The sequence below is a fragment of the Alexandromys fortis genome, unplaced genomic scaffold, assembly GCF_014885135.2.
Source record: "Alexandromys fortis isolate MF-2015 unplaced genomic scaffold, M_Fortis_MF-2015_v1.1 scaffold_123, whole genome shotgun sequence".
NCBI classification, from domain to species: Eukaryota; Metazoa; Chordata; class Mammalia; order Rodentia; family Cricetidae; genus Alexandromys; species Alexandromys fortis.
The window spans coordinates 1,390,510-1,405,199 of NW_026068003.1; the positions used below are offsets into that span (position 1 = coordinate 1,390,510).

At 48.0% G+C, this 14,690-nt stretch overlaps 1 protein-coding gene and 1 long non-coding RNA gene across 4 annotated transcripts in view; one reads left to right on the forward strand and one right to left on the reverse strand.

Annotated features, from left to right (window-relative positions):
* Fam3d (FAM3 metabolism regulating signaling molecule D) overlaps positions 1 to 14,400 on the reverse strand; it is a 28,852-nt gene extending 14,452 nt beyond the window's left edge. The window contains exons 1-3 of one of the 3 annotated variants that reach the window (XM_050161123.1): positions 14,125 to 14,400; positions 3,137 to 3,192; positions 95 to 202 (exon numbers count right to left, since the gene is read on the reverse strand). In XM_050161123.1, the coding sequence (XP_050017080.1) occupies positions 95 to 202; positions 3,137 to 3,149 (121 nt within the window). In that variant the 5' untranslated portion in view covers positions 3,150 to 3,192; positions 14,125 to 14,400. The remainder of the gene's footprint in view (positions 1 to 94; positions 203 to 3,136; positions 3,193 to 14,124) is intronic. The other 2 variants (XM_050161122.1, XM_050161124.1) reach the window with 2 other exon arrangements.
* On the forward strand, positions 3,177 to 6,878 carry LOC126513024 (uncharacterized). Its single transcript, XR_007595234.1, has 2 exons — positions 3,177 to 3,310; positions 6,502 to 6,878. It is a non-coding gene; the product is annotated as an uncharacterized lncRNA (long non-coding RNA).
* Positions 14,401 to 14,690: the final 290 nt, after the last annotated feature.

A 14,690-nucleotide genomic window follows, 5' to 3' on the forward strand; every position in this document is an offset into this window, starting at 1 on the left:
TCACCACATCTAGCTGGCTCCTGGGTCACCCCAGAAGAGAGGTCCTCATTGCCCCATCCCTGGTTCTGCATCATGGGCCATGAGCTCCACTTACCCAGCCAGCGTGGCAGACGGATGGTTTTCCTGTTGATGCTGACGTAGCTACGGAGAAAGACCCACATGGCAACCATGGTGAAGACGAAGGCCACAACGCGAACCAGACCTGCAAGTAGGAAGAGTCTGTCAGGTCACGTGCCACACCCCGACAGGGGGCTTCAGGGCAAAGCCATGTAGAAAGTCCGTGTGTGAGTTCTTGCCAAATTCCAGCAACACCACCACTGTGGGAAACCCTCTGTTGTAGGCCACATCCACACATTGAGACTATGTGCCAAGACCACATAAGAGTCCCTGATAGGATCAGACAGTGAGATCATGATTAGATTTTGTGAACACTTCTCAAGTAGCCATTGTGAATGAGTTGAAAAAGCTTTTCTTTGGGCTTCAATTAGATTCCGAGAGCGCCTACAGAGAGGTGTCCTGGGGTCTGTATGTGTGCGGGAGTTCACCCTCTTTGAGCTAAAGTCAGTCAGTCTCAAACAGTAAATATGGCTCTGCCCTGACTGCTGAGGTCCCTGGCCTCCACGGTCCCAGTTGCAATCCCTCTTCATTTAATCGCTCAACCATCCTTTTTCTTTCCAAGTACCCTCATCATACGACTTGGCTGTTACTTGACTCTATTTCCTGGAATGCGACTTTGTTGTAGGCAAGGGTTTTATTCTGTATATGGAACGCGTACTAATAAGGACGTGATAAGTGAAAGGGAAACAGGTGAATGGAGGGAATGGCGGGTGGGTGGATAGATGGTTAGATGATGACAGATTAGAAGACTGGATGAGTGGGCAAATGGATGGATGGGCAGATATGTGGTGGCATTTCATTTGTAGTTTAATAAATCAAGCTGGCCTGAGGATCAGAAAAGTAAAACAGCCACACTGGCCAGTCTTACAGACCAGGCAGTGGTGACACACACCTTTAATCCCGGGAGCCACACTAGCTTGCCACAGAAACCAGTTGGTAGTGGTGCACACCTTTAATCCCAGAGAGGATTATAAAACGGGAGGAGACAGCTCTCACACATAGTCTCATTCTGAGATTCCTGGAGGCAGGTTCGCCATTTCGGATTGAGGTAGAGGTAAGAGCCAGTGGCTGACTGTTTTGCCTTTCTGATTGTCAGGATGAACCCCAATATCTGTCTCTGAGTCTTTATTAATCATGCTTCACAGATGGATGGCCTGGTTTGTTGATATTATAGTCATAGTAGTAGGTAGTATTCTGGTGGTTTGGGGAGCTGGGGATATCCTCCATATTTTTAATCAGCTCAAAGTCACCAAAAATAACCACACAGTGGACTTGTTCAGCAGTTTCAGAACAGGCATAGCTCCCCAGTCTCCCCTACTTCACAGCCAGAGCGATTCTGGTTCCTGTCACTGGGGAGCAGTCTCACACCCGGGAGAGGCACCAGGAGCCCATCTACTCCCTTGCCTTGCAAGGATCACAAAATTAAAAATAAAAAATAAAAAAAAAGAAAAGAAAAGGCTATGTTTAAAAAAAAAGTCTTATTGGAAAACATATTTTGTTCCTTTATTTTTTAGGATTTTCATTTGAGATAGAATTTTGAAATTTGAGGGTTGTGATTTGAGGGATGAAAAGGAATGGGGAAGTGATATATTTTAATTGCAAAATTTGAAAACAAAATAAAAATAGAATAATAATAAAAATAAAATATAATCACCTAAAAAAATGTAACCATGCAATTTCATTTAGTTTGGGGGCTACCCCTTGTCTTCTGGTGCAGTGGGCTTGCAAAGCAGAATTCCCCGCAGGGACCAGCCCATGTTAGTCAGCACCCACTCTGTGCCAGGCTCTATGATGACCACCTGAACATAGACGATCTCAATTCATCCTCCCATTACATTTTTATACTTCACAGATGAGGAAACTGAGGCCAGAAGAGGTAGGTGCTTTCCCATGACCGCTTTTGGAACATATGCAAGTCAGCTGACTGTAAATCAGAGGCCATACTTTCTCATAGTTACCTGGGAGTCAAAGTGGGGTGTGTGTATTGCACATGCTCCCATTTCAACGCCTGTACAAAGGGGCCCATCTGAGGGCATGCCTGAAGACCTCTGCCTTACTGTGCTGCCTATGGTGTGAGGACCCTGGAACGGCCCTCCTTGAGGTTCAAATGTGGTCCCTGACTTCTGGCCAGAGCCAGGTGTTTCTAAGTTGGGATTCCAGGCAGATTGGGCCTCTGGGAAGCAGCTGTCCAGCTTCCCCAGCCTATAGGTGTGTCCAAACTATGACCTGTGGAACACAGGCAGCCTAGGAGAGCTACGACTGTGACTCAACACAAAACTATAAACATTAATTTAATGTGTTTATTTATTTTAATTGAATGAAGCGATGGCTGGTAAAGCGCCAGCATGAGAACCTAAGGTCAGATCCCCAGCATACATGTCAGAGCTGGTGCTGAGGTGTGGATCTGTGTACCCAGCAACTACTGGAGGAGGTAGGTAGAGAAGGCAGAGCCCAGGGGCTCTGCATCTGGGGAACTCAAGTTCAATGAGTAACATAGTAGACGCGAGAAGAAAACATCTGACATTGACTTCTGACCTCTATGCACACCTGTGCACACACATGCACACACACAGCATCCATCCATCTGTGTATCTATGTATCTATGTATGCATCTATCTATATCTATTATCTATCTACCTATCAATCATCTGTCTGTCTATCTATCTATCTATCTATCTATCTATCTATCTATCTATCTATGTATCTATCATCTATCTATCTATCTATCTATCTATCAATCATCTATTTATGTAACTTAGTGTTTACATAGTTAAAGTATGGACTTTGTAGATGACAGTGTTATGTATGTCACAGTGTTCAAAGGTTGGACACACCCATAGGGATGGAATTGTGCCTCCCATCCTCCCAGGTTCTCCTGCATACTGTCCTCCTGGAGTTCTTGCTGGGGCCTTTGACAAGAGACACTGAATCACCCCCGAGGCTGGGCTGGGCCGACACTGATGATAGAAAAGTGAATTTTAGAGCTCCCGCCCCATGAAGCTGCAGAACGCAGTCCTACCTGTCACTCTCATCCTGCCGAGGAGAACGGCTCGGAGTCAGCGTAGTCAGCGTTACCTGTGGAGAGAAGAAAGTCCAATTACACACTGGCCTTCGGGGTCTGAGAATCAGGAAGAGTGCCGAAACTGAGTGTGGCATCTAGAACCCGTTGGCTCGGGGTCCTCTTGCCTGTCCTGTGAGTAGGGGAGCAGCGTACTCGCTTTTCTACCTCATGTCTCCTACACTCAGGCTTCCTAGTAGAGGAAGGTGCATCTTGGGAGACTTGATTTACCTTCACTCATTCGGCCCCATTCCTACTTCCTCCCTTTCTCCATCTCTTCCCCAGCCACCCAGGGCTGTCAAGCCAGGAAAAGCATCAGGGAACCGAGGCCTACACGTGACTTTGGTCAATGTATGGAGGCCTGAGGAGCCAGGCCTGGCAGCCTGCAGGCAAGCCAGGTGCTGTGTGAAAAAGAATCTTTTCAGGGATAAGTAAGGACAGCTCGCAGAGTTAAGTCCAAGGTCACTCAGCTGGGGAAGTGAGAGGAGGGATGTAGACGGGAGTCTGCAGCTACAGGGTCCCCTGGGCTCCCGTCAGGGTCCCACTTCTAGTACTTTTTATTTCAGAAGAAAGCTTAAACCAGAGTTTTCTTCTTTTTTGAGTCCTGGGCAGAGTCTGAGTCATCCTCCCCACACCTTCTGTATTCCTCTCACACACTGGGCAGTTGCCAGTTAATGTGGCAGCTTTGAAAGCTTTCTGGAGGCCAGTGGTAGTTAGGAGAGGGGAGGGCTGGGGGTGGTGAGCTGGAGTCTGGGCTAAGTGGTCTTTTCGTTCTGTTGTGATTTCATTCCCCTCCTCCCCTTCCCCCTAGAATTTTCTTTCTCCCAAGAATCTATCTTAACAGACATTATCTCAACTGTCTCCAGGGTCTAACTGCCCTGGTCACTCTCTGGTAAGACTGGAGGTGGGACTATGCCCCACAGGGCTCTAACACCCTTCTACATCAGGTCAAGCATCTCTGGCCTGCCTGTTGGTTGTCTGTATGGGAAGTACTAACATATAAACAATGGTAACAGCTACAGAAACCTCCACTGGGAAGATCTTCTGCTCTGACCCCCCCCCCTGGGGCCTTCTAAGGAAAGTCTGAGCTGTTACCTTGCTGTGTCCCCCCCTTTTCCCTTCAAAAAAATTTCTAGAAACCCTTTAACTTCTCTGAGATTCAAATGACAAATTGGTTTTCAGATTCTCTATCTATCTATCTATCTATCTATCTATCTATCTATCTATCTATCATCTATCTATCTATCTATCTATCTATCTATCTATCTATCTATATCATAATGGCACGTGGTCCTTAGGAATGTGACTTGTAGCCCTGGGACCTCCACCTGAGAAATGAAGGACATTCTGAGCCCTGCGCCATTGAAGTGTTGGGCAGGCTGGGTAGAAGGGCAGGCCTGGAATAGGACAGGCATGGATAGGAGAAAGTGTGCAAAGAAACAGAGCTGACCCAATCAGGGGCAGGGGTGGAGGAGGCTGAGGAAGGAAAAACTAAAAAGAATGAATTGACAGACACAGGGATGGAAGGTGATGAGGATGTGAGGGAGGCAGAGGGAAGAGGAAGGAGTCTTGGTGAGTACTCAGAGATACAGAAGAACCCTGCAGTGTTTAGAGGTTTAGAGAGGAAGAGAGAGCCAGAGCACAAGGAAGACTGGCTGGGTACCAAAGCTTGGCAGGACCTGGCTTCAGGGTTGGGGTTGGGAGTGGCAGGCAGTCCTGCCTTGGCCATGGGCTCTCCAGCCTGAAGTATCTCCCGAGGAGCTCCCCGACCTCCGGAGTCCCCCAATGTGCTCATCGTGGAGCCAGAGCGTAGGACTGGTCTGCTAGTGGCAGGGGGTGGGGGTGGGGTGCTACTAGGAGGGGAAAAAAACGACACCAGGAACAGGTAAAACACGGCGGGGCAGCATTTTCTCCTAGTCACAACTGGCCATTCAGGTGGCAGAGCTGCAGGGAAAACGTGAGCTTGTTCTAGATGTAGCCAGGCCTCCTGGCCTAGGGCACAGATAAATCTGCAGGCTCAATCTCACCCAGCAGGTAGGACGGGTATGCAGAAAAGCACAAAAGAAGGGTTGTGAGGAGGGCCTGAGTTGCTGTGAGCTGTCCCTTCCCTCCCTGACCAGAGATACACCAGCACCTCCCTGTCCTTGGCCTCTCCCTCTGTCCTGCCCTTCCCTACACTCCCTGTAGTTTTCCAAATCCAGATCAATTCAGGAGCTGCAAACATTTTGTTCTCCCCAGCAAGCCTTGTGTCCTGCAGGCCCAGAGCTACAAGACCATGGAGGAGTGCTCAATATATATTCAGAGATGGGACTGCATTGAATCCTGCACAGTCCTGGAAGGGGAGGGGAGGATAAAGCTACCACATGGAGAAGGCAATGGATCATAGAGGTCAAGGGATTTCTAAGGCCACACAGCAGATTGTGGGTTTTGTTCCTGAAGCATTTTCTGAGCATCAGGGGGAAGCCAGGTTGGGCACTGGGCACAGGGGATTGGCTGTGACAAGTCATTCTTGAAAGCACCCCTGAATTTTTCCCTTGCTAGTCTTTTGTCTGAACACTGTTACTAAGAGGCTATGCCTGGAACAGTCTTACTCAATTTATAGGCCTCATGGCAAAAACTACTTCCTCTGGGAAATCGTCTGTGACCCTGGAAGCTAAGGTTAAACACATACAGGTAGTCGTGGACAAAGGCACATTTGTCACGTTCCCCTGTCACACGGGGCCTCATCACATCCTTTGTGATTGCTTTTGCAGTTAGCAAGGGACTCAGACAAGACCAATCTGATCCTTCACTGAGGGGTATATGGAGGCCAGGGGAGAGGCTGTTCCTGGGGGTCTGGCAGACATGGCCTTGCTGCTTGTGCACTGGGGCTCATGTTGGGCACAGCTCTCGGAGCTTTGACAAGGAGGCGATGCTATTTCCCCATTGTGGAAGTGGTCAGGCAGCAGTCACCCTGTCTAGAAGGGCTGTGCTGGCTTGACAGCGTCATGCCATCTTGCTTACAGGGCTCACTGTTTTCAGCTCTGTTTATATTCCTCCTTGGCGCCATGCCCATAGGGATGTTTATTCTTTCTGTGGAATCAAGGTGTAACCAGAGCTTTTCTGCCTGCTGCCTGTGACATTTCCTTGCCTTTTATCTCATTTTTTGTTTGTTTTTCTTCCTTCCTTCCTTCCTTCCTTTCTCTCTTTCTTCTACTTCCTCCTCCTTTTTTTTTTCTTTTTTACAGTGTTAGGCATTAAACCTAGGACATTGAGCATGCCAAACATATGCTTTAACACTGAACTCTACCCTAACCCCCCAATCTCCGTTGCCACATTTCTTAAAGGCCCTGCAGGATCCAGGATGTCAGTTTCTTCCTGTTTCCAGTGACTTTCATCTACAGCCCGTCTAGAGTCAAGGTGGACAGAGGAAGGAGAGACTCTCTCTAGGCTGAGGATGGATGACCGAGGAGTGGTCAGAGCATCTCATCAGCATCACTACAGAAGTGAGAACTTCACCTGTTAAATTCTGACTCTTTGGGGCTGGAGAGATGGCTCAGAGGTTAAGAGAATTGCCTGCTCTTCCAAAGGTCCTGAGTTCAATTCCCAGCAACCATATGGTGGCTCATAGCCATCTGTAACGGGGTCTGGTGCCCTCTTCTGGCCTGCGGGTATACACACAGACAGAATATTGTATTCATAATAAATAAATATTAAAAAATTCTGACTCTTTGACCTCTCCTGCCACCACAAGGACCCTTCCATCTAAGTACTTGAACTCCTTCCTGGGTAGTTCAGGTTGGCCCTGAGCTTTGGTCCAGCTCCCCTGTGGCTCCTCTGGACAGCCTTTCTTCATGTCCCCATTTTGGCAACGGGCATATGGAAGGTGTGCTGAGAGTGAAGGGAAGCTTCCTGCAAACTGGCCCTCTCCCTGCACCAACACAGCTTCTTCCTTTTTTTTTTTTTTTTTAATCTTGCATCATTTCCCCCTCAAGCTAGACCACCCAGAGGACATCCCTGGACTTTAGAACCCACCCGGCATCTGCAAATCTAAGCCCTGGTTATTTCCACACCATTCTCAGACATTTCACAGATTGAGCGAGTCACAGAAGGCTGCAGATCACTGTCCTCCCAGAACTCTACCTGTCCCCCCATCCCTGGGACTCATTGCTAGGGACAAACACTTTGGGAGACGGAAGTCCTGCCAGGGCAATGATAGGGTCTGGGTGACACAGCCCAGGGGGAAGAAGATGAGACCAAGGTAGGGACCTGATTGAGAGTGAAAACTAAGACCCTCAAGGGACAATGGGACACAAGCTGACATTGCTGTGGAAAGCCCTGCCCACTTGTTCCTGTCCCTCACTCTCTCACCATCCCTATCCACCCTGAATCACCAATCTGTGCGAGGCCACCATTTATTCCTGATAGCTCTCCTAACACCCTGATATTTACAGCAATTATTGATGATGTCACCAATATGGACAGAGCTGTGTAGTGAATAAATCCATAAACAATAAGACTGCTGGTGGCAATAATTTGTTCCAGTGACATTTATTGAAGAAAGAAATAGATGATTACTCCCATAATATCCTTTCCTCACTATTATCTTTTAGAGAAATTTTTTTAAAAAAGTGTAGGTACTGCTTGGTTTTTATCAACTTGACACAAGCCTAGACATTGAGGAGAGGGAACCACGGTTGAGACAACACGGCCATAAGATTGGCTTATAGGTAAGCCTGTGGGTCTTTTTCTTAATTAGTGACTGATGGGGGAAATTTCACCCTTGGGCAGGTAGACCTGGGGTGTATAACAAAGCAGGCTGAGAAAGTCGTGTGCAAGGAAGCCAGTGCACTGCACGCCTCTGCTTTAGATTCTTGCCCTGCTTGAGGTTTTGCCCTGGCTTCCCTCAGTGATGGAGTGTGATTTGAGTTGTGAGATGAAATAAACCCTTTCCTTCCCAAGTTGCCTTTGATTGTGGTATTTTATCACAGCAATAGGAACCTTAAGGAAGGTGTTCTGTATCTCTGCGTGTGTGTGTGTGTGTGTGTGTGTGTGTGTGTGGTTTTGTGTGTGGTACCGGAGGAGGCCAGAAGAGGGTGTCTGATCCCCTGAGGCCGGAGTTACAGGAGGTTGTAGGTTGCCAGCCATGTGCTGAGCCATCTCTCCAGGCCCTATTTATTGATGAGATTTTACTCTCACAGTTCCTGTGGGGTTTAGGCACTGTGTAACCTTGAATTATTATTTTTTAAGGTTATTTACTTATTTATTTATTTATTTATTTAATATACAATATTCTGTCTGTATGCCTGCAGGCCAGAAGAGGGCACCAGACCCCATTACAGATGGTTGTGAGCCACCATGTGGTTGCTGGGAATTGAACTCAGGACCTTTGGGTGAACAGGCAATGCTCTTAACCTCTGAGCCATCTCTCCAGCCCCCAGCCTAAGGTTTTCAACCAGCCTTAACATAACCAGTAACCTTACAGGAATTGCCAAATGACAAAAACTCTGTTAGAACTAACTGGACTCCTGTACCAATGTTAAGGAGATTCAAGGAAGTCATAGTCTCATATGGCATGCACCTTGAATTATTGTTTTTTAACAAATTTAATCCTATAGTGATTAGTGAAGAATCTGGGGGAAAACTGAGTCACTGAGTGATCAGATCATATAGCTAAGAGTCGGAGGAACAAAAGATTACAGATGAGGCAGTCTGTATCAGGAGTCCATTTTATCCTCTTTTAATTTAAGTGAGTGTCTCGGGCTGGCCTTAAGTTCTATACAGAGCCTAGGCTGGTTTTATCATCCCCCTGCCTCAACCTCTGGAGGGCTGGGATTACAGGCATGTGCCGCCATGCCCCCTAGGAGGTCTGTCCCATGCTTAGTCAACTATTCTAATTGATTAGGTGGGAAATATTCTGGGCGCTGCAGGCTGTTTTTTTTTTTTTCTTGATTGTTCCCAGAGATGACAGTTCAACTTTGAACTGGAGTAGGATGGAAACCGTGGACATGTGTATGAGTGGATGTGTGCCAACAAAGCTCTAAGAAAGAGGCGTTGGGCTGCCTGTGGGGCCTAGTTATCTATGTGTAGTTCTGTTAGCTAAAGGTGCACATGGGCCTGAAGCTCAGTTTAGGTGATGGAGAAGGGCTATGGGCTTGGGATAAGAGAATGTCTCAAAGGTTCTGTCTCCACCTTCATCCTCCTGACTGGCAGGCCAGTCCAGGAGGCAGCTCCATGAGAACCTGTTCACTTTGATGACTGGTTGCTTGTCTTCTGTCTTTACATGGGTTTTAGGAGGCCACTCCTCTCGGTATATCTGAGAGGTCATGGTCTGATACGCTTTGCTCAGTACGCCTCTCCTGCGGCCCTGGCTGCCCAGGGGAGGCCCTCAGGAAGATGACGGCTTTAGTTCCTTCACTCCTGTAAAACTTCAGGTGGCCCAGGAGCTGAAAGCCTGCAGTGCAGGGTGGTTAATAATGGGACATGGTGGAGCCTGCTGTGGCCTTCACTGTGGTATTGCAGGCATAACCCTCTTTCAATGCATTTTCCTGTCATACATGCCCCTCATCATGGCTGACTTAATGGGAATTAGGTACAGGTTTGCACCAGACACAGTAATCCCACAAAAGATGTGCTTCTTAAGGAACAAATGTAAGGTAATGAAGCAACACTCCTGACTTCATCTCTGGGAATGCTGTACGTACCCTCAACTATACCAGTACCCTGGAAGCCAGGAACAAGCTAGTTTTTGGATGATGAATAGGCAATGGAGTTGCCCAAATACCTACAGAGCAGCTGGAGAAAAGTGGAAGACATCTTCCCATACAGCCCTTCTCCTTCTCTCACTTGGCTGAGTTGGGGGCAACTTCAAGGGCTGGATATAGTCAGGTAAGCAGTTTGAGTCACCAGGATTCTCTTTGCTGAAAGTCTGGCTGGGGCCATCAGAATACCAACTGAACTATGGTAGGGCTACCTGGACCATGAGGGTTCATTCTCTGGTCACAGCAGACCTGCTGATGACTTGGACCACCTCAAATCAGGTGGAGCATGAGGAAATGCACTCACATGTAGGTAATTTGGTTTCTATCAGAGGCAGCTTAAAAATTTTAATAATTCAAGACGGTTGCCTCTTGGGAATGTGCTTGAATATGTTTCATCTAGAAAGGTATAAGACCCAGATATCTGGCCAAAGGAAAAGTAATCACAAAACTGATTCTAATAAGCCCCATTGTTCTACCAACTTGGAATCCCGACTCCACCCTTAATTTTCCAGCAATCTTGCCAGGATTCTTTTCTATGAATTACATTTTTTTGCCAGGGAGGAAATTGTGACCTCGGAAGGTTAGGCAACTTGCCCAGTGTCAGTTAAGTAGGATGGCTTAGTCAGCCTTGCTGTCTGTTACTGCTGTAACTCGTTAAGTGAGGAAGGGACAGTGCAAGTGAGGATGTGGTGGGCATCTGTTGCCATGGGGACCTAACACCCAGAATCCATTCTCTCTTTGACTGGTGAGCACTCTAATTATCATCTGGAGAAAGATGTGCCTTCTGTTCATCTGGATAGAGCTGACCTTCATCCATGACTCCAGGATGGCCATAGGGCCTGGATGAAGAGAGTCTGTGGCATCCTTTGATCATAGACATGGCAGAGATGTTCAAGCAAAGAAAAGCTGCCTTCCTGTTAGCATCTGGAGTCCATGTGACTCGGAAGTAGAGGTTCTGAGTACATCTCTGCTCCCCTGTAGGGACAGCTCTCCTGTGTGGGCAGCTCATGGGGAATAAAGCAACACGGAGACAGGACCCTCGCCGTATTTCGGTCACCCTCAGGCTTCTCTGTTTACGTGCCGGTGCATGTCTTTTATTTTTCCCTCGTTGGCACCCAAGATTCCTGCCTAAAATGCAAGGGTTTTCCCACGTACGTAGGTGAGAAAATTTCGATTTACACTCCCATTCTGTCTCTTCCCTCTCAAAGTCTGATCACAGGACTAAAAGAATCACGTCGACTCCCTGTGTCTTCAGCAACAGTTTCCTTCCTGATGTCAGCTCCAATGAAGCCATCTTTCTGCCGCTACCTTCGCTGGAGGAATACCTATGGGAGGAGCTAAGGCCTTGGCATGGTTCCTGTAAACAGACCGTTGACTCTAGCTCCTGCCACCACCCTTCCGCTCTTTTCCAGAATTGTCCATAGCTGCCTTCAGTGCTGTTTGGGAGGTCTTCCTGGTCAAAACGTCTGTCACTACCATTCCCAGCTTTGGCGCTTGCATTTTGTCTTGAGACTTCGGTAGCTCATCTGTAAAATGGGGCTAAGAGCCACCATGCAAGGTTGTAGTCAAGTGCTCAGTGCCATGCTAGATGCAGAATCAATCCCCACATGTACCACCTGTCATGTTATGATTGATCATGCAGATCTTTTTACCTGTCCGTTCTGGTTTGCCTGTGAGATATTCCCCAAAAGCTCATGTGTTGAAAGCTTGGTCCCCATCGCAGCGGTATTGAGAGTTTCAGACCCATCACTATGGGGGTGATTGGACCGTGAGGGTTCTAACCTTAGGACTGGATTGATCTATCACGTCCACAACTTAACGGGTTAGTAGGACATGGTGGACACTTTAAGACGTGGAACCTAGTTTAAAGAAGCAGTTCCTGGCGGTATGGCCTTGAAGAGGTTTGTCTCCAACCTCTACCTCACTCTCTCATTTGCTTTCTAGACGTCAAAACGTGAGCAGCTTGGTTTCACCAAGTCCTCCTCCCCATGATGCCCTGCCACACCACAGGCCCCGACCATCACATCAGAGCCAAACAACAGCACTGCGAAAGCGGGAGCCAAATAAATCTTCTTTTCAGTTGATTTTCCCTGGTATTTTGTCAGCGTGACAGGAAGCTGACCAACAGAACGCATCTCTTGTGGTGTCACCACCTGTTTAACTCCTAGTCTTCAGTGTGACCTTTCTGAGATAGCATTCTGTCATTTTAAAAGCCTGGTACCTTGCACAGTGCCTAAGGCACGGTAGGCATTGAACGCTGAAAGGAGTACCAGCTTGTGTGGTCACCGGCTCCAGGCCAGCACCACCAGGGTGGGTGATTCACTATTGACATTTGCAGATTCACACCAGTCCAGCCTCAAGGAATACGTTAATGTCCCCATTCTTTATTTTTAAGAGAAATAAAACTAAATATAAATTGCAGTAAGTAAATGGCTTAAGTTTATCTACTATAAAACAGGTGCCCCGATCTTTGGAGACAGAGGCTGAGGCAAGTACAGAAGATGAAACAATTGACCCAAGGATGAAAGAGGAGGCAGAGCTGGGATCCAGATTCTGAAGCTGCAGGGTCTCTCTCCAAGCCTCTGGATCTCTTGGCTGCTCCCTGGGGAGGAAACCAGAGTTCCCACCCATCTTCTAGAGCCTCCAAAAGGATTGGTACCAGTCAGCGGAGGTTTCAGCACCCTCCCCTACAGGCTATCCATGGGCTATCTGAAGCCACACCAGCTCCCCCGTTAGACAGACTGGTGTCATCCCAGGAGGAGCAGCTGCTTCAGACTAAGAAAATGTCAAGACAGAACTTTTGAATATCTTCCACCATAAAAAAAAAATGCCTAAGTGCCAGCGAGGAGGTTCAGCGTGTTAGCTCGGCAGATCCCCAAATTCCTACCCGAACAGAGCAAGCACCTGGGGTCAACTTGCAGACAGGGCAATTAACTCAGAAAGAGCTGTGTATCTGAGCACAGCACAGAAGGCTCCAAGCCTCCAGGTGGACATCAGGTGACACACAGGGGGATCAACTGGGAGAAGCCAAGCTCTCCCCTACAGCTGTGCTTAACCTGGGTGTAACACGACCTGATCTCACCTCTGACCACCAGCTCTTCCCTGCTCTGGTCTGCACTGCTCCTTGTTCCCCTTTCCCCCTTCCCCTACCCCTTGTCTTCCCCCTTTCTAAGTTCACACTGCCTTAGCACATGTAACCTACTGAGAGAAATCCATCCCTAATTCCCAGGCCATCTCTACAGCAGGTGACAAAATTTGATAATGGTGACCCTCGCTTTTTTTTTTCTTTCCGGGTAGAACAATGGTGCCTTTGCCTGTCCTGCAGGACGTGCCCAACTAATATACCATGAATGAATCACCTGCAGGGACACTCCCGAGCCAACTCTATCACAGGGCACCATAGCATAGTGCCAGGGTATAAACTTTGCAGCCACTCTGCCTGGGTGAATGAAGACTCTCCCATTTTCGGAGCGGCAGTAACGATGAGAAACGGCCTCACATAGGATGCCACATGGAGAACATTTAGCACCCAGCCGGTGCCATTTTCTGTGCTGCCCTGATTCCTCCCACAGAGGCTTAACGGGCAAGAAAAGAAGGGACTGAGCTGGGATATTCAGCCATTCACTCCCATTTCACAGATGAGGAAAGCAGATCTCAGCTAGAGGGCTCAGCCCGGCACTGCTAGACAATCTCTCATGACCACACACTTGTGACTGACCTAACATTCCAGGTCAGTCATTTCAGAGATAAAGGAAATCCATCTGCCCCTCTTTATCCAGTATTCAAACACTCGTGGAACTTGATGTTCATCTATAACGTATGTTTTTTTTTCTTTTAAAAACCAGTATACACGGGTAAATTAATACATGTGGAGATTCCCTGTGGTCAGGGGATAATATCATCTACAGTGTGGGTTTTCAAAACCTAGGCTTTTTGGACCCCAGATCTTATCTTTGTACCCACAGCAGTCTTAACGAATCAATCACAGCAAGAACTGCACAGAGTGCTAACCCAGCCTTCCCCTTGACTGTCAGTTGGGCTAGATCTCCTCAGAGGAAGCGTATTAGAAGTAGTTGCTTCCTTTTCCTTTTCCTCTTGCTTCCTCTCCCAGGCACACTTAGTCTTCATTTCCCATCCACCCTGCTTCTATCCTTCTTTAAAAAACGTGGACCAAGAGGTAAAACCCTCACCAGCCTGGCAGAGACGTACCTGAGGGTCAGGGCTCACGCTTCCCTACCTTGGTGGAGAAGGGGTGTAGAATCAGCCGATGATGCCTTGAGTCCTGGCTGGACCAACTGCCCCCCGAGCCTGGCTACCGACGGAGCAGCGTCCTGGTTCCTGGAGGGGTTGTGGCCTTCCCTAGGTGATTGCCCTCCTCTGAACGCAGCTGTTTAAGGAAATGACACGGCAGGTCATGGGCTCCTCGGGAAGGCAGCTGCTCCTAACCCTGCCCATATTCTGCTCTGCTGGGAAGAGATTTGCCCATAAACCCTCCCTGCCTCATTAAACAGTCTTACCAGGAAGGAGGAAGTTTAATCTAGAGCTCTCTGGGGAGGAAATAAGGCTAAAGTCTGATGGGCAGGGCTCTGCTTGTTTTCATCCACACACACAGACACACACAGCGCTCCAGTCTTCCTAGGTGACACTTGCGTGCGAACTTGAACAATTTGGGAGTGAATCTCTCCCCTTCCCCAACACCAACAATGAAACAGAAAACACCCAATTGGTGATAAATATCCCAGGTTTGAGAGCGAGGCTGGGCATGCGCAGTGAGA